Raw genomic sequence first — 19,514 nt, forward strand, 5'->3', positions numbered from 1 at the left:
ACCCCCAGCACCCCACACCTTCCTTTCAGGCAGTTGTGGAGAGCAATAAGGTCTCCCCTGAGCCTCCTCTTCCCCAGACTAAACAACCCCAGTTCCCTCAGCAGCTCCCTATAGCACTTGTATCCCACTCCCTTCACCGGCTTTTAGCCCGTGATGGGACGACGGGGGCCGGGCCCCAGGCACTGCGGCTCCTCCCCGGGGCGTGGCGGGGGGGACGGGGCCTGCACCCGGCCGCGGGGCGCCGCTTAAAGGCGGCGGGGCGAGGCGGGGCGGGGCACCGAGATGGCGGCCAGGCGGCAGCAGGAGCTGGATAACGTGAGTGCAGGGTGGCCGGGCGAGGCACCGCCAGTGCGCGGCGGCGGCGGCTGTCGCTGGGGGCGAGCGCTGCGCGGGTTCCCCTTCTTCTCCTTCCCCCTCGTTGTTTATTTTTGCCTTCAGCCAGCGCTTCGGGCCTCCTCTTCCTCCCCGCGTTGGTCGGGGGGAGGCAGGTGCCGGCAGGGAAGCAGGAGCCCCCCGCCGAGCGCTGGGGGTACGGAGCCACGGCGGGGTGCGGGCGGCTGTGTGGGGAGCGGGGCGGCTCCTCCTAGCCCCGGGCCGCCGCCTCCAGCCTGCCCATAGTGCATGGGCTTTACCGGGTGGGGCTTCGGCTCAGCCCGGTGAGGCTGGTGCTCGCTCTAATTAGGGTGCTTCCTGGGTTTTCTGAAGGGGAGGAAATGCTCGCACGCTGTTCCTGTCCTCCCTGCGCTGCCTGGAGGTCATGTCGCCTAGTGCTTCCTGATGGTGGCCCCGTTTCGGTGGGTGGTAGCCGGTCCCGCTGTAAGGGACCTGCACACACGTGCTCTGATGGAGCTTCACCACTGTATTTTGGAAGCGAGGAGCTCACCTGCTCCCAGCAGGCAGAGGATATTGTCCCGCCGAAGGAGGCTTGCTGCCTGGTGGAGGAGTGCACTGTTAGCTCCCCTGGGTGCTCAGGAGGAATGTGGCTGGATGGCCTGGCCACTGGTGCGCATGACCTGCGGCTTGCTTGCTTTCAGGCTTTAAAAGTTACACCTGGGAATGGGGCACAGAGCTTTTTTTGCACTCCTACTTATAGGTCTTATACTAGTAACACAAAAAGAGCAATAGCATTTCTAAATTTTTAGGTCTGCAGTAAAAGGTCATCTTACTAGGTGGGTGTTCCAGCACGGATTGCTCATGGTCAAAGGCTAGGTAATGAGAGGCTGAAATGGGTGAGGAAAAGCCTGGTTGCTCACCTTTGGTTGTGTGAGTGCGGCACTTGCTGTACTAAAATAAAACTGAATGCTGGCTGAGATAACGCTGGGTGACTATCTCTTTTGTTGCAGGCAGCTGTCTATAGGTGAAACAACACGAGGGAGCCAGTCTGGGCTGTTGTTGTTAATGTGAAGTGTGAACCTACATAATGCAGTGAGTCAGGAATTAACTGGTAGGTTGGGCTCAGAGTTAGAGTAAATGGGGTTACACTAAGCTTGTGGCCAGTCACTAGTGGGGTCCCCCAGGGCTCTACTTTAGGGCCAGTTCTTGTCAATGTTTTTGTAAGTGATCTGACACAGGAGTCAAAGGCATACTGAGTTCCCAGATGACACTAAACTGGGAGGAGCTCTTGATTCCCTCAATGGTAGAGAGGCATTGCAGAGAAATCTCTACAAACTAGAGTATTGAGAAATCGCTAGCACTGTGAAATTCAATAAGAGCAAGTGCCAGATTCCCTACCTGGTATGGGGTTATCCTGGCTAAGTGTACAGACTGGGGGACAGGAGGCTGGAGAGCAGCCTCACGGGAAGGGATTGTCCTGCTCAGCTGTGCTGCTGCAGCCTTACCTCAAGTACTGTGTGCAGGTTTGGGCACCACAGTATAAGAAGGACATAAAACTACTGGAGAATATTCAAAGGAGGGCTGTGAGGATAGTGAAAGGTCTGGAGGGGAAGATGTATGAGGAACAGCTGAGGTCCTTTGGTTTCTTCAGAGCAGGCTGAGGGGAGGCCTCATGGCGGCCTGCAGCTCCCTCAGGAGGGGAGCGGAGGGGCAGGCGCTGAGCTCTGCTCTCTGGGGACGGCGACAGGACCCGAGGGAGTGGCATGAAGCTGGGACAGGGGAGGGTCAGGCTGGGTGTTAGGGAAAGGTTCCTCACAGAGAGGGGTTCAGGTATGGGGACAGGCTCCTCAGGGATGTGGTCACAGTACTCAGCCTGCCCAGCCCAGTTGAGGAAGTGTTTGGGTAATGTTTTCAGACATATGGTCTGACTTTTTTTTGAGTGGTCCTTTGGGGAGTTTGAGTCCATCAAGTTGTACTCTGATCTTTGTGGGTGTCTTCCAACCTGAGTTATTCTGCTTTGTTTTATCTATTTTAATCTATTTTAACTCATCTCTCTTCTCATTCCTAGTATCTAGGAGAATATGCTTATTTGTCTTGATAGACTACTGTCTGTCATGGCAATGAGGACTCCTCAATTTAACAGATATCCCAGTGGACTCTGACATGTCTTTTGAATACTCGGATCTCTGGAGTGGGATGGGTGGAAGGGCTTGCAGCAGAAAGCAAGGTTCTGTAGCGTGTCATCAATGGATGGTTTCTGACTGTTGATCATCTCTGAATGTCTGTGCTGTAATGCCATCACAGGCTGGTGTTATTCTGTTCTGTGTACTTTATTCTGGGCTGTAGTTACTATCACTCCAGAGAAGAGCAGTCAAAACTTGATTGAAACTGAGTGGTTTTATTTATCAAATCAAACAAGATGTAGCATGGGATACAGCAATGCTAAGAGGGGAAACTTGAGCAGTTTGAGTTGCTGGCAAGCTTGTCATTTGTTCAGCATGCCTGTGCGCAATCAGCTTCAGATGTATTGAATGACTGCATTCTAGCCTGGAATGGGCAAAGATTACACTGGGGCAAGTTTCTTGTCCACAAGAAAAGACTTTCTCTCCACTCAAGCTTAGCTTTTAAAAAAAAACAAAGGCACTACAGGAAAATTACATAGTTGAAACATGCAAGCTGAATGTTGAGGAGGAGAAAGCCCTGAATACTCAGCACCAATGTGATGAGTAAGGGCTGCATGTGCTCTACTGAAAGCAGAGTCTTGACCAGCCCCTAATCGCATCTTCCCTCTAAATTGCTTTTTTATTCTTTCCTGGATTCAACTTGAACTATTGCTGAGATGTACACAGTGAGATGTACTGAATGTCAGTGGCTGGCTCAATTCAAATTGAGATTACATCTGTTACTGGTACACTGCATTTATTCTTGTCATTCCCCCAAACTTGTCTGGACAAAGGCAAGAATAACAACAGACTTCTGAAGTACCTGTATAAGATATATGAAATGGGCTTTAACTGTCATTTCTTGGACCTTCTCATGTGAATGTACTATACTTGTGGCCTCACTTGGGAATGATGTTCAAATATTTTTAATTTTTTAAAGATTAAAAGACTGAGGGCAATGCTGGGAGGTATACTGGTGTCAGATTCCTCAGGGATTGAATACCTACCACAGAAAGATGTGAAGAGTTTGCTTAGAACATAAGAAAGTATCTCCTGAAATACTCATCTTGTTCTTTTTTTCAAAGATGGAGTTGCTAACAAATTGCTGTAACTTTATGATTCTTCTAGAGCTTACTTGTTTTCACTTCTTCCCTCTCTGTTCCAGGGGTCCTTGGAAATAACACAGAGTTTAGATGATGATCCTCTGCTGGATGCACCTCTTATTTTGTCTCATACACTGCATTCACAACTGCGGCCAAGATTTCATGCTATCCCAGCAGTTTTTCTTGCCAATTTTCTGTTGCTAATACATGTAAGTTCAGTAACCATGACTTTCTTATGAAAATGTACTCTTTATTCTGAATTGTTACCCTTCATGTGGACAGAATTCTCCCAAGACTTGAACATGCTTTTTTTCCCAACCAAGCGAAACCTTCCAGTGACTTTTGATAATGTTTATGCTACATGATACTTGATGAATTTTAATTCCAATTTGTTTGTCAGAGCTAACATGCTGCAGCCTATCTTTTTAGAAAGAAAAGCCTTTTAAATAATTGTTCTATGCTGTTGGAAATGTACTTCTAAAACACTATTGATTCATAAGTGCCTAAGACTAGATGTAGGCAGCTAAGATCAGGTTTATGGCACTGCCTTTTGGAGGATGAACTTAATTTCACAGGGGAGACTTGAGGTATTTCTTTCCATGGTAACCAAGCAAGTCAAGTTGGAGTTGCTCCAGGGTTTTTACGTGGTAATGAATGGAGGGATAAAGGAATCCATGTTATTTCCTGCCCTGACTGACCTTTGGAGGTTAAGGTGGAAAAGCACAAAGGAAAATCTTATACCTAACAGCATGAAGGTCATGCCGAGGCTGGTAGACAAATAGACTCCTGCGTAGTGGTGAGTTTATCCTTCAAAAGCTGAAGATGTGTATTGCTGCTTGTGAGCACATGGAAATGAAATGTGAAGAAGAGCAGGTAGAAAGCTCAGGCCATAGTACCTAACTGAAATGGTACTTGCATAGCATAATGCCACTAATGTAGATATGAAGGTGGTGTGTACATAAAGCCAGGGTACTCGAGATAGCTAGTTTTTTCATAAATGAAAAAATGCTATGCTCACTGCTCTACAAAATGTTCTCTGCTAAAACTTCATCTCAGCTTCTGAGGTCTCCTTAGGCAGCTGTGTAAAGCTATTCAAACAATATGCCCTGGCCTCCTAACTTGAGAAGTAAAAATCTCCCTCTGTCTAAGCAGACTTAAGAAGGACCACTACTGCAGTTCTGCTGAATGAACTGTAAAAATTTCCAATGGAACCTGCGTATCCAGCCATATTCACTTTGCATACAAGAACATCACTCTGGTGTCCATCCCTCAGCACTTCTGCATTATGAAGGTAGACACTGCTACTGGTGGTAGAGCAGAACCTTGGGACTGCTAATGTATATTGACATAACTGATGTAGCCAAATGTCAGTCACTCTGACCCTAGAAAAATGCTGCTGCTTCTGTACCTATCACTACTTTATCTTCCTGCAAGCAGAGAGAAGTAAAGGCAGGGTGAAGAGTCCTGTCAACGTGCAATCTTCCAGATCAAGTCTTGCTGCTATTCCTGAACCTGACCAAGTAGCAAGTCAGTCCTTGGAGCAAAATGAAAAAAAGCCTTTTCTGTTGGTGCAGTACAGCAATATGAAATTGCACCCATGAAATGGTGCTGTCTCCTGCTGAAAAGAAGCATGTTGATGGATGGAGAAAACAAGCTTATGGGATTTGTTTTCCTTCCACTGTGCTTCTGTGAGTGTGTATAAACTGTGTGGAATATGAAGGATGTTAGGTTAGCTTCCAACAGATGTCTAACTAAAGTAGCAGGTATCCTGGAGAAGGCAACTGTAGGACATGAGTATGTATGAGGAAAAGTTGTGATGCATCTCTAAAATAATTCATGTGCAACTTGGAGTATTTTTTTCTTCTCCTTCCTGTGCCAAGAAATTGGCTTATGCAGCAAACTGCTTCTTCAGTGCAGTTGCTCAGTTACATTAAATTCTAGAGTATCCTTACACTGGTGTGTGGTTGGGCTGAGTGTTTGAGTGGCTTTTGCCAAGCCTTGCTTTTCTTCAAGGCTTTTGGTTCCTGTCAAAAGACTCGGCAGAACAGTGTAACACATACAGGCTATAAATAATTCCTTCCTATTAACCCTGTTTTTCTTCTGCATATGTACATACATAAAGCTGAGCTTCTTGAATACTACTTTGTAAGAATATTTTTCTGTATATAAAATTCCTCTGACCTGAGGTGAAAAACCTGTTGTTGGACTACCCTAGAATGTAAGCAAGTTGTCATCAATAAATGCCACTTGTAATGCAAGTTGTCAACTTCCTCATGTGTGTCTTGCCATAGTAGATTAATAAAGCTGCTAATTGTATCACAGAACTTAATATAGCCATTTGCTGTACTGACATACATTCCTGATGCCAGGAGGGAGTTGTACTAGATGTGTTGCTGTTGTAAAATGGCAAACCTAACAGTAATGGAATGATTTAAGTGAGTTAGCTGAGTTATTCTTAGCTTTGTAAGAAAAGGGGATGGTTAAATAATAGCTTAAATGTTATGTTGATAACCATTCTCCTATTTCATTTCCCAGTTGGGTTACTTATCTCCAAGAAAACGTTTTGAATTTAATGTGTTTGAAGTAATATCCGTATGGATAATAGATTCTTTGCTTCCCTTTTCTTTCATGTTTACCCTACCTATCCTCTATGACACGGTGTTGCTTTTCTGAACTGATGATTGTGTGCAGATAGTTCCCTCCCCTTTCTTGCCTCCTTAGACCCTCCATCACTTACTGCATTCACCACTCAAGCAAGCTAAGGGCAGTTCATATCAGATTACATTCTGAACTTTTAAAGTTGCTTGGGAAGTGACAAAATAGCAAAATGAGTTCAGGGGAGTAGGAAAGGAGGGTAGGTTCTTGGATATCCATGGAGTTAAATACAGGTAAACTCATGAGGCAAAGCAGTTTTGAAAATAAGATGTTCCTCCATCTTCAGTCCTGTTTTCTATGAGGTATAATATACAGAATCTTCAAAGCTCATTTTAAGCTAAGTATTAGGGGTATTAAAGCTTTGTAGGCTTAAGTAAAGTGGTTTTTGCTGTATATAGAAGCTTTCAATTTTCTTCTGTGTTGGTGATTTTATTCAGTCTGGAGAATGAAACAGTATTGGAAAGTACCATATTTTGTTGTTCAGTGAAAGAAAATGATGGATACCATTTTTTATGACTAAATATTCTGCAAGGGTCTGAAAAATAAATAAAAACTGTTCCTGTGTGCTTACATATACCTCCAGATAATCTACACTAGAAGACTGCCTTCTAGTTGGCCAAAGGATTGCATATTCTGCTCTTAACTACTGAAGCTGAAAGTTCAGTAAAAAGTCTAGAAGACAAGAGAAGTTATAATGCCACTAGCCTGGTCATTCTGATATAAATTCTGAGCAAAATGGAAAAATCTGGTAGTAATCATTCTTCAGTGTATTTACTAGCTCACAGAGGTATCTACCTGGTGTTGATTACTTGCTCTGTAAGGTAGAATGTTTGTTTCACTTACTTTAATGTTAACCTAGAGATTCTTGAATGGATTTAAGAAAGTTAATCTTTATTTATGAAATGTTAAACTTCCTATGTTTGGAGAAAGAAATGTAGACTGTTCCAACAAGATGAGACAGTCCTGGAGAGCAGTAACAAGTACAACTGAGTGAGTTGAAAAACTTTCATGTACATCTTTTTTCCATTAAAGTAAAAAAGACACATTAAGAAGTGTCCAGGACTCAAATTCATTTACTTTGAAAGGGGTACTCATTTAACAGGATAATCAATCTGGAGGAAATGCTGAGAAGAATGGTTCTCAAGTTTGTTCAACTCTGCTCAGTCATGCGTGTTACTGGAATGATATGTAGTCATTGTGGCAAGAGCATCTAATGTTTAAAACTTCAGTAAAATCAGTTCAGAAGGTAATGCACAATTACATAAGTCTTTTTATTGTTAGATGTTGACTTTTTTAAGAGTGTTTTCTCCTCCTTTCTCTTCTAGGTTGCTTTTGTTGTTCTAGCATTTTTAGCAGCTATGTTTTGTTCTTACCCTAATCCAAACCAGGATAAGTGCCCTGGAAACTATACTCACCCACTTAAAGTGCAGACTGTCATAATCATTGCAAAAGTAATTCTGTGGATTCTGCATGTGTTTTTTGAACGATACATCCACCACCACCACAGTAAAGTCAGAAGCAGAGGTTACTTCTCAATATATCGATCAACAAGACATCTAAAAAGTCTTCCACTTGTGATTCACTCTACAGGTAAAGTCAACTTGTTTTTCTGTTCTTTTGTAAAGCCTTAAATTTTGATAGGAGGAAAGACTGAAGAGTTATTTAACATCTATTATGAACTTATTACAAATACTCATAGCCAAATCTTTAAATGCTATTTTAGTCAGATGGGCTTTCTGTTTGAGTGTTCTGTCCTGCCAGATGCATGTTGTAAAGAACATAGTGAAAAAGTGCCCAGAAGTGAGGCTGAGTAAGACATCTAGTGATTTGTAGTCTTCAGCCATGAAACACTTAGCCAGCAAGGTCTTTGGCTGCTAGTGATGGCAATTTGTGTACTGATTTATCTAGTTGGGTAAGTGGCATGACTGCTAATCTGTTAATCCTTCTGAGGAGTGTAGTCTCTTTTGCTTTTCGAGCTGTGTTTTAAGTAGAAATGGGTGGATCACCTGTTGCTCAACAACTGTCTCAAACTAGTCAATTTTCTAATCTTCAACAGGACTCTATAACATTTGGCTCTACTTCCTATGGCTTTTTCTTTGAACAGTGTGATGTATGACAGTGTTTTATCTTTGTATATTCTATGCTATACCACTGGCCAGTGAAGCTGAAAGATGTTTCAGCAATTAGCTGTTTTTGCTTTTCTTTTAAAAAAAAACAAACACTGCAATAAATTGCAGTATCTGCCTAATTTGAGTTTTTTTTCACACTTCAGTGGTAGGGGAACAGGAAAGAATGGTCTTTCACAGTATTTTTCGTCTCTTATCTGTAAATCTGAATAACTGGAGTACAATTTTTTTTACAAGCCTTGATAACTTGTGGTACTGCTGCTCCTCTAGCTTTCCACCCAGTCACTAAAAGATCTAGTCACCTTCAGTGTAAAACTTCAGGCTATGGCCACTAGGTAGAGCTCTGAATATAAAAGATGTTTTTGGAGCACGTTTTTGGAGTGAAAAGATTAGGCCACAGCAGGCTTATGGATGTTTCAAAGTAGTAAAAGGACTATTCTACCTGTTGAAATGTGGATTATTAAACTCAAAAGCGCTGCTTCCTGTCCTAGGTTGAGTCTGTCTCCTCTTCTGTACCAGCTGTGGGCAAGTGTAAAAATTCAGGTGCAATCAGATCTATGCTATGAACTTTTTATGTAAATTGCTTCTAGATCAGAAGGTGGTGAGCATTATTACTGTGAACTTCCTGCTGTGCTAACTGCTTCTGCTATCACTTCCATCCTGACAGTTCAGTTGCCTAATGTAGTACAAAAGAACTTGAGTTCCCTAAACACTTCAATGGTCTTAATAAATTGAATGCTTTATCCAGACTGGTTATAGCATTTTGCGGGGCGGGGGGAACCTTTTTGTTTTCTGCGTCAGAAGTATGCTGCACTGTATGAGAAGAGGTGCTTTAAAGAACTCAGAACAATTCTTAGGTCTATAACTAAATGCTTATTATCATTGACTAATTGTACTCAGTTCAAATTTCTGTAATCTGCAAGTGTTAAAATAATAGTCAGGCAGCTGGAAGCCTGTGCAGATATATCCTCTGTGTAAGGAAGGGGTTAGCAGTTTTTTTTCAACCTCATATTTAAATACAGTGAAGGAAAGTAATTCTCATTTTGAATTATGACTGGTGTTACCTTCTAGGAATTGGGGGAAAAAAACTATAATCTTGAAGCAGTTTTGAGGATGGATAGTAGCTACGAGGTTAGAAACTGTTTAAGTGAACACGTTGTCTATTAGGTGTGCCTAGTCCACTTCACCCTTCTTTTAAGTTGGAAAAATCAGTAAGAACTCGTTCTGTACCATTACAGTGAAATGCTGAAAGAAAACGTCATTTCGCTGCCAGCAGTTGTGATCTCGCATCAAATATAACACTTTTTTTTTCTAGGTAATGCAGCCCTGCTTTTGATTCTGTCAACCCAGCATTCCTTCCCTGATCACAGTAAAGTGTACCTGTATCTTATCTTGGGAGTCCTTGGTGTGGAGCTGATTAGTTCACTGACCTGCTTGGTGATTTACACAGGTGAGATGAGTTTTGCCTTATTGAGTGGGGAGTGCTATAACGGCTACTGAGCTCTTTTGTTTGCCCTCAGAGTAGTGCAGCTGGGGTACCCCAGGATGTTTAACTGCAACTATAAATACAACATGATTTTGTGCCTGTAGAGGAACCAAGGCAAATTCAAAACAAATGGCTAGGTTGTCAGGCTTGGTTTGGTTTAATGGTGTTGTGAACAAAAGCTGTAAGCTTAAAGCTGTTGATCCAGTGAAGTGGCAATAAAAACAATTGTTGCAGAAGTAATCTCTGAACAGGATTGTTTGGGAGTGTGTCCTCAAATGCTTTTGTTGTGAGCTGTGAAGCAGTGAGATGGCTTTATCAGATGTTCTAGGATTTACAGTTGGAACTTGCGTAGCTGATAGTGCGGTGTGCCTTCGTCTACAGACTTCTAATTCTATATTCCCTTTACCTCTTTACGTGGTCTTACCATAAAAGCTGCAGTCTCTGTAAGTGAAAGTGAAGAATTCTCTCTGTTTTCTAAATATAATGGCTCTAATTTTAGTGTTAGCAAATATTCTAAAACACTGCATAAAATTAATGCACTGCTTTGTGCTGTCCCTGTCTTGTAAGGCTGACTTCTTTTAGGTTTGGTGTAACTTCGCAAGACTTCATAAACTTCCTTCTGTCAAACTACAGTAATAGTATCTAAAATGCTGGTTGATAAGTGTTTGAAACAAGTGATTTTCTAATCTCATCTTAAAAGCTACATGGGTTTATGGGTCATGCAGCTGCATTGAAAACACTGGAAAAGGTACATAACACACAAAACAAGCAATTATCCGTAGTTTTCTTTGGAAAACAAATGTTTACTGCAATGTGTCTGACATGACATTCTGGGTCTTGAGTTAGATGGTTTGTATTCCTGCTTCTGAGGCACTGCTTTTTATTTACAGCTACAAACAAGGAGATGACAGCTTAGTTTAAATAGCCTCAGTAACACTGGTTTCTCTAGTGGAAGGAAAAAAAGATGAACAAAACTTAAGTTTGCTCCTGACTATTAATCGAATAGTAGGAAGGTGGAAATACCTGAAAACACCTCCTTCAGGACTGTATCCTTCAGGACTGCGTGCGGCTTAAAGGAAAAGCTATTTCTACAGTCAGTGTTGTTGTCGTAATCTGACTTCTTTGTGGCTCTGTTATATATTGATTTAGAATAGTTTTTCTTGTAGAAAAGTTCTGGTGTGTTCTTACTGATGTGGTTGATGCAAATACTGCCAAAAGGCTCGATCATCTGGGACATAAAACTAGTCTTGACTCTTCCTGGCACAATATTGAGGTCAAAACTCAGCAAGAAGTAAGGTTGCAGCTCTAAACTACATCTCTTCCATAAGAGTGCGGAGGCCTGAAGGCATGTAGTCTTGTCAGGCTTTGCACATGTAGATGGGCAGAAGAAGAGAGCAATGAGGAAACATGAGCACAGCCATCCCAGAGAGCTATTCCAAGAATGCTGGAAATCATCCTGCCTTAGCATAAGCATACTTACTTTGCTGGGAAACTCCAGGTAGAGATAAGCTACAGAACTTCAGTGGAACTCCAGTGAAACAGTATTTCTTACTGAGGTCTCTTATAGTTCAGAGGTATATTATGTGTCTCTTACCTTATTAAAATAGAGTAAGTCAAGGTCAAATTCCTTGTAAATAAGTCTGAGACTTGAGTTTCTAAGAGCTCTCAAATGACCTGTCACCAGGCAGGTTATCTCCCCTAGCTTATACTACCAGTGCTTGTAAAATCCATTACCAATTTATACTAGGAAGATACAGGATGTGATGTTTTTCCAGATTGATGAGCTGAAGGAGGCTTGAGGAAGGGTCCAGTGAGTGGTGGAACCAAGGCAAAGGAGGGACAGCTGCAGCACAAGTAGGCAGTGAACTGTCCCTTCTGGCAACAGCTGCCTTCCTTCCTTAGCAGCCCCAGAAGAATAGTCTATGCTCCATTCTCTAAAGCTTGATTGCTGTACAAAACAAGCGTTATTTTATATAACTAGAGTTTAAGTTATATAAACAAATTTATGTAACTTGCCTCAAGATGGGGAAAACTTCTCTAATCAAACTAGATTGCCTTTTCTAGTGGGTGGTATAACTTTTTTTCCATCCCAAAACATGTTGAGGTAAGCTAACAGACTGCCTGTATATCTCTTGGGTGTAATGGTTGTTTCTGAGGGTTTTGCCTTTAACCTTTTAGGCATCAAACTAAAGCTCTCCTGATGTACACAAAAGTATTTGGTCAGTTTTTGGAAGACTGTTGTGACTGATACACTTTTTTGTCGCAGAGCCCTCTGACAGGAAACATGAAGCCTCCTTTGTAGGATACTTTAAGGACAGTCCCCTGCTGTGTTGGAGTGCCTCTCTAAGGCAAACATGTAGCAGATACCACTAACTGTTCAGATTGTATCACTAATGTAGCTCTAACTCAAGGAGCAACCCTGGGGAGATTAACTTGACTCCACTATGAACTCATGATGATCAACCCTTTTTTTGTTAGTATATTACCCAGAATGTTTTTCCTCTTCTGTGGAATCACTTCTTAACCACTACTGAGGTGTAAACAGTTACATGTAAAATGTTATAATGTACCTAACTACTTTGTTTAACTATTACTATATTTAATGCCTCACAAATGGAAGTTGCATGGAATATCTGATTGTGAATTTTCTAAATCACAAAATAGCTCCAACAAGCAAGAAGTCTCCAGAATTACAATGGCCTGTGAAATATAACTGCTGTTCTTAAAACATCCTCGGTTAGCAGTGTATGCCTACGTAGATGTAGGATCCAGAGGTGAGGGATCAAATCTACATGGAATTTCTAGGATTATCCTATAACAGACTTGACATACATAAATCCTTCAAGTGAGGTAAATGTGCCTGGAATGAAGTATGATATAGCTCTAAATGTCAGCGTAATATCTTAAGTTCCTAACTGGTAGGGCAGAGTTGAATGTTCAAAGGTTTACTAAATATATGTATCTGATGACTTCCTCGCATATTTCTAATATCACTTTAATAAAAGACTAACATTCCCACAAGTAAAGTATGTTGGAAACTTCTCATCTATTCCGTTGTGGTTTTATTTGTAGAGGAATACGGTCAAAGAAATAACTAACCTTTGAGCCCAACTTGTAGCTAACCTCTGGAGGGTCTTAGCATTGTTTTAGGAGAGTGGCCTATAGTAAACCCTGTGATATTATTGACTTGTAAGGACAGCCTTTCTCTGCTATAGTGTAGATTTCTCATGGAGCCAGACTTTTTTTTTAGTGGTATTAGATGTATTGCTTCACAAGTACCCTTAACTACATAGTTGAAAATATGTCATCTGGATCTCTGCAGTACATTCCTTTCGATATCAGCTCCTGATTAAGGAATAACTTCAAATATTTCCAGCTTCCTTCCACAAATAATGCAAAGGGTTTCTGCAGCTTCTCCCATCCCCATGGTACGTGTGTTAAATTTAGTCTTAAATTTTATTCACAGATGCTGAGGAGTGACTTGGTTTTGATAACCCAACATTGTGAGGCTCACAATATGAAGCTGATCAAAGAGCCACTGTTTCAAATACTTAATAGATTTCTGTACCAAGTCTGCCCTAGTTTTGAAGCATGCGGACAAGCTGCTGCTTCATTGCAGGTAGTCTAGTTAAAATAGTATTTATGAGAGCTCAAAATAGAAGTTCTGACCTAGATACCAGTATAAAAACTTTCTCCTATTTTTATTGCACATTGCTTGATTTGTGGCCTGAATTTGGAGATCAAATCTCAAGTTTCCTCTCAGAGGAAACTAGATCTCTTTTCCTTCCCTTAGGTGACAGACTGTGCTTTAGCTTTACAAGCTAAGCAGCATATTCAGGTCTTCACTCAGTCTTTTGAGTGGCAGGACTGAAAAAAAGGTGTGTGGAGGGGTGGAAGCAAAAAAAACTCACTAATTTGTAATCGCAGCTATACGAGAGAATGAGTAGAGATTAGGTTCTGCTTTTACTTTTTTACTTTTTTTACTTCTCCCTAATCCCATGACTTTTTTATTGCCTTTCCATCTCGTATTCTAAGGTGAGCATATATTCATCTGTTATGGATTTGTTTTTAACTTGGAGCCTGGTGATAAAATATCTTGGTAGTGGTAGTTTCATAATACTTTATGAAACTTTTTTTCAGTGAAAATAAGCAACTTCAATCGTGCAAAGCCAAGACCTGACATAATTGAAGAAGAAAAGATGTATGCTTACCCTAGTCACATTACTTCCGAAGTTGGATTCAGGTAAGACTTTTCTGTATTAATCTTGGCATATGTTCAACTATGGTATATAGTCAACACTGACTAGTGTAATTTTACTACTTCATGTAGAAATACTTGCGTAGTTTTCAATTTGTCAACCAAAACAGGTAAGTGAAGCTTCTTCAGAAAGTTCTTTGAGGCAAGAAAATGTGGGCAGTTGATAGATGAAGCAGGAAACTTTGTAGTTTTGTCCTGTATTAGCAGTTAGACATGAGATTCTAGGAAGGGGTTTGGAATATATTTCTAGTTTGCAGAGTAATTATTAATGTGGGTAAGCCACTTGAGAGAAAGATTGTCAATGATACAGAGAAGCTGTCCGGCATTAGCCTCACTCACAAGTACTGAGACTGTCCTTTGTGTACTTTCTCACTGCTTGAATGTCTTCCAGTTGCTGAAATGAGATTGGTAATGACAACACGAAGTCAAAGTTAGCTTGGATTTCCACACATTAATTTATTTTGAAACTTTCTAATAAAGCATGACTTACTTTTGTATTACTTAGTAAAAAAAATTGAAGTGCAGAAGTCTAGGGATGCTGATATTTCAACACTTCCCCACGTGTCACAAATGCAGGCTGTACATGCTCTTACGGAACTTGGAATTAGATATCCAGGATACAGGAAGGATTTAGAGTTGTCTTGATATTTTGATACAATGTCTGACTTCCATATTGATATCAACATCATGGTGAATGCATGGGGGACCTCATTCCTTTCTCATTCAGCTTTTCCCCTGAGAAATCCTCAAGTGCCCAGAAAACAAGTTTGCAACAATGACCAGCTGAGGAAAAGACTCTGATCTCTTGATTAAAGAGTGCAAACTTCCTGTGAGAACTGATTGCAAAATAGTTATTTTAATTTGGGTCTATACAACTCTGACTCTCTTTCCCTGGAGAGCTAAGGTCTATTGAAAAGTGAATCCTGTCAGCCCTTCAGCTGACCTTGAATGCTTTTTTAATACTGTGACCTCTACAACCTAAGCTACTGACAAGGAGCTGTTCTGGTGCTTTAAGTTGGTAGTGCAGATTACCAGTTAGGGTTGCAAATTTCATCAAAAAGACTTTTTTCCCAGCTTGACCACAGGAGGTTTTTAATTGGACTCAAGTCTTTTTCCACTTACTTTGTTATTCTGAGTACTTTATAAGAACTATGATTAAGGGCAATGTTACTCCATAAAGTGCTGCAAGGCTGGGGTGTAACTTCCTGAGTTTTGAGATGCTCACCTGTGTGCTGAGAGCAGACTTCCAAGTCAATCAGCAGTGAACGGCAAGTGAGGGAAGGCAGGAGTATTTGCCAAAACTTCAGCACTTGTTCTTGCTGTTTTAAGTTTCTAATGTCAGGTTTGACAATTCCATATTTCATAAGCAGAAAAGGTGGCATGGCTTTCTTAGTTGGTACAATTCTGGCATGTAGTCTAGCTCACTAACTTAAGTTGGTTAAAATGAGTAAGCAGCCCTATTATTTTTCTGTAACTGCCTTACAGGAAATACGTAAATATTGCTTATGCAAATATGTCATGAAGTTTAGCCAGATCTCTTGCTCTTTCATTATCCAAAAATGAGGCTAGACAGATTGCTTCATCCCTGAGAAGCAGTCAGAATCAACACAAGTAAAACTGAAAAGAGCAGCTTGTTGTGGTATTGGTTAATCAGCAGTGACCTTTCTTATATCAGAAAGCTATTATCTCTTACTAAAACATGTATTTATTCTTTTTCTTTCAAGGGAAAATTCAAGTTTAGAAGAGATAGTTGAGAAGCAAGGAGATGTAATAGAGTATCTTCAGCGACACAATGCACTGCTCAGCAAGAGACTATTGGCACTAACATCTCAGCAAATAAAAAGTTAAACTTTGGAAAACTATTGTTGGAGCACAAGAGGGAATATGAGGCAATGCAATATCCGCACTGTTTTGTACAGATGACTCTTCAATCATCTTTCACACTTCAAAATAGAAGTTAAACTGGAAGCATGAGCTCTGCATATGCTGTAAGCCTGTTACAATTGGACATTCTGGCTTCTTTCACATCAGTTCTGAAAAAGATCTGGAGCTTCAAGGATTTTTAAATCCTAATAGACTACAGTTGGACTTGATGTACTGGTTTAACTTCTTTCAGTTGTTGCTATTATTTTGTCCTGCTGTAGTCTTGAAGTACTTTATATTTTGAGAATACAAATTTGTTCTCAAGGAAAAGGTAGTTTTGCAGAGGATGTCTTCACGGTTTGCAGTGCTGAAGCTGGGGACAAGACATGTTCTATTGCAGAATTCCATTACTTCCAGTGTTAGAGATGGTATACTTCATGAATTCTATACAAAATATATATTTGCTTTCTAGATCTGCCCCCTTTTCTCCTCTGCCAAGAAAAGGAATGAATTGTTGCCCATGCCAGCAGTGAAACTTGGCATCCTGTTAAGAAAAACAAAGGCACTGAGTGCCCTAAAATGGTATATTTCACATCTGGTACAAAACAAGGTCATGATAAGCAATCTGAGCAGCTGTTCAGAATGCTGGCTCGAAATCCCCCAAGAGGTGTCTTCAGGGCTGCTGATGTTGTTTTCACTGAGATTCTGTGTCAGCGAAGACTAAACAGATCCTTGTTCTGCCTTCTCTGCCTACTGAACTAACACAAATACTTGAAGCAAGCTCTCAATGACCTGGTAAGCAATTTGTGTTGAGTGGCATTTTAAGTTAGATCCTGTACAAGATGCTATCACAACTGCACTTACACTTGCTCTACATTTTGATTCTTCAAAAATGACAGCATCTTAATGAAAATGCTGCAATGTGTATGTGGGTGGTTTAAAAAAATAAGTCTTCTGGAAGTCGGAGAAACAAGAGTCTGCAGATCTAATAGCATGGATTTATTGGGAAGGGTGGTAAAAGAACCATTCTCTTCCAGGTACTACTTTGTCTACCAATGTAGACTAAGCATTATTTTAGAAGCCAATATCTATGGGAAGACAGGGTAATCACTGGTCAAAACTCGGAAGAATGTTTTCATGGGAAGTGGTCTTGTGGTTGAATGGGGGTGGGAGGGAAGACAATCTTTCTATTTTGGTACTGGGGCACAACTTTAGAAATAATTGTTCAGTGTGTAACAGATATGGAGGTTGATAAACAAATATTGGGGATTTTGCTGCTATCCAACACTAAACTGTTCCCCTTAGTTGTTGTTGGGTTTTGTTTCTGAAAGTAAAACCAAGATTTTATAATAAACATGTGAGGGATATAAATGTTTTTGGTTTTAGAACTCAGGTTTTGATGTGACTGTATATTGATTTATATAACTTCTATTAAAAAACAGTGAAATGTGACTGTGAAGTTCATGCACAATAAATGCAACTAAGGAAAGTGTGAAATCTGTCATTATTAAAATCTTGTCTTCAAGACCCTGGAATATTACTCTGAACAACTAAGTTGCTGAGACAAAAGCGTTTTAATGTGGAGCTCTAAGTGAATCAAGGCTGAGATGTCTGAACCTGATTTGGATATTACTTCCCCTCTTTCTTGAGGGCAGGGAGGCTATCAATGGGATATAAAGAGTTCTAAGAAAAGCTGAGAAACCAGTAAGCCTGATGTCTGCATGCTAGTCGAGTGAATGAGAACCTGAGAAAGTAGAATTAGGGGACACAGGTCAGCATACCTTACAGTAAAGGGAAATCCTGCTTTACAAAAAGCCATTACCTTCTATAAAGTAAATTAAGTTCAGGGGGAGGCAGTGATAATTTGCTTGGATTTCTAAAAACAAACATTGGGGAGGAAAAAATCCGTAAAGGAAGCAGCTTTAGAGTAAAAGCAAAGACCCTTTCATATCTAAATAATGCCTTAGAGAAAGGAAAGTAGGGTTATGAGAATTACGGAGCTTGGTAAGGACAAGAACAATGAAGGAAAACAGTAAAATAAACTAGTGACTAATAAAATGATGGATGAAAATATAGACAGCTGTGTAAATTTTCTACAAATTTAGGGTGACAATTGTGCAATTGTTTTGAGATCCTGATAGTTTGGTTTTATTCTTTAAGATGTCATGGAGCAGATCATCTTGAGTGCCATCACACAGCACACACAGGACAATGAAGTGATCAGAAACCTCCATGGGTTCATGAAGGGCAGGTCCTGCCTGACTAGTTTTATCTGCTATGACAAGATGACCCACTTAGTGGATGAGGGAAAAGCTGTAGATGTTGTGTACTTGGATTTTGGTTAAGTGTTTGACACTATCTCCCACAGCATTCTCCTGGAGAAGCTGGCTGCTCAGAGCTTGGACCAGTGTATGGTTGGCTGGGCTCCGAGAGTCCTAGTGACTGGACTAGTGAGTCCAGTTAGTGGCTGGTCACCTGTAGCGCTGCTCAGTACAGGACCCAGTTTTGTTTAGCGTTTTTCCTTAGGGATCTGGATGAGGGGATGGAGTACACCCTCAGTATGTTTACAGAGGACACCAAGTTGGTGGGAGTGTTGGTCAGCCTGAGGGTAGGAAGGCTCTTGCGGAGGGACTGGGGTAGGCTGGACCCATGGGCCACATCTACTTGCCTGGCATTCAGTAAGATAAGTGCCAGGTCCTGCCTTTGGGGCACAACAACCCGCTGTGAGCTTGGGGACGAGTGGCTGGAAAGCTAACAGCAGATAGGAGCTGGTCAAAAGCCAGATGAATGTGAACCCACAGTGTGGCCAAGGCCCAGTGGCAACCTGGCCTGCATCAGGAGCATTATGGCCAGTAGGACGAGGGAAGTGATTGTTCCTCTGTACTTGGCTCCAGTACGGCAGCTGAGGGGATGGGGGCTGTTTAGTCCAGAGAAGAGGCTGCTGCAGTGAGGAGGATGTCAGTCACTTGTCAGCAGGACAGCAGGGATGTGGTGGAGTCACCACCTCAGGCGGGGTGTGGAGGTGGCACTGGTGGACACAGTTTAGGGCACTGGTGGACACAGTTTAGCGATGGGACCTGGTAGGTCAGGGTGGCGCTGGGTGAGCCTGAGGACCCTTCTCCACCCCATGGCAGCCAAGCCACTGTCTACAGCCAGAGACCGAGGGGCACCTCCTGCCCTGGTGACAGGGCTGGCACAGGGCACACTGGGTGTTGTAGACACTGCTAGGCTGCAGCACCTGTGGGTGGCCAGGGGTCTGCTGGATACTGAGGTGGCCAATGCCATCTCACTGCTGCGCTGGGGCACAGGTGGTTATCCCACTTTGCTTTGCAGATCTGCAGGAAAGTCACCCGTAGGTTTGGGAGGCTTGAGAAGTATTTCCTAGTGCCAGGCAAAAGGTTCAGGGCTGCCCCAAAATAGTCGCATCATGGGAGTTTTTAAAATCTTTGAATTGGCTGCTGGTATGGGCTAAATACCTTGTACACATCAAAGAGACGTGGTGAGGATCTCTTGTGAATGCACATCATA

General features: G+C 41.6%; 1 protein-coding gene across 1 annotated transcript; it reads left to right on the forward strand.

Moving 5' to 3' along the window:
* Window positions 1–199: 199 nt before the first annotated feature.
* Window positions 200–17,480, forward strand: TMEM192 (transmembrane protein 192). Its single transcript, XM_035552855.2, has 6 exons — window positions 200–315; window positions 3,661–3,807; window positions 7,579–7,843; window positions 9,695–9,829; window positions 14,006–14,108; window positions 15,848–17,480. Exons 1-6 carry the CDS (start codon window positions 283–285, stop codon window positions 15,969–15,971), a joined length of 807 nt encoding a protein of 268 aa, XP_035408748.1. The 5' UTR covers window positions 200–282; the 3' UTR covers window positions 15,972–17,480.
* The last annotated feature ends 2,034 nt before the right edge of the window (window positions 17,481–19,514 follow it).

Source organism: Cygnus atratus, chromosome 4 (assembly GCF_013377495.2).
Source record: "Cygnus atratus isolate AKBS03 ecotype Queensland, Australia chromosome 4, CAtr_DNAZoo_HiC_assembly, whole genome shotgun sequence".
Lineage (NCBI taxonomy): Eukaryota > Metazoa > Chordata > Aves > Anseriformes > Anatidae > Cygnus > Cygnus atratus.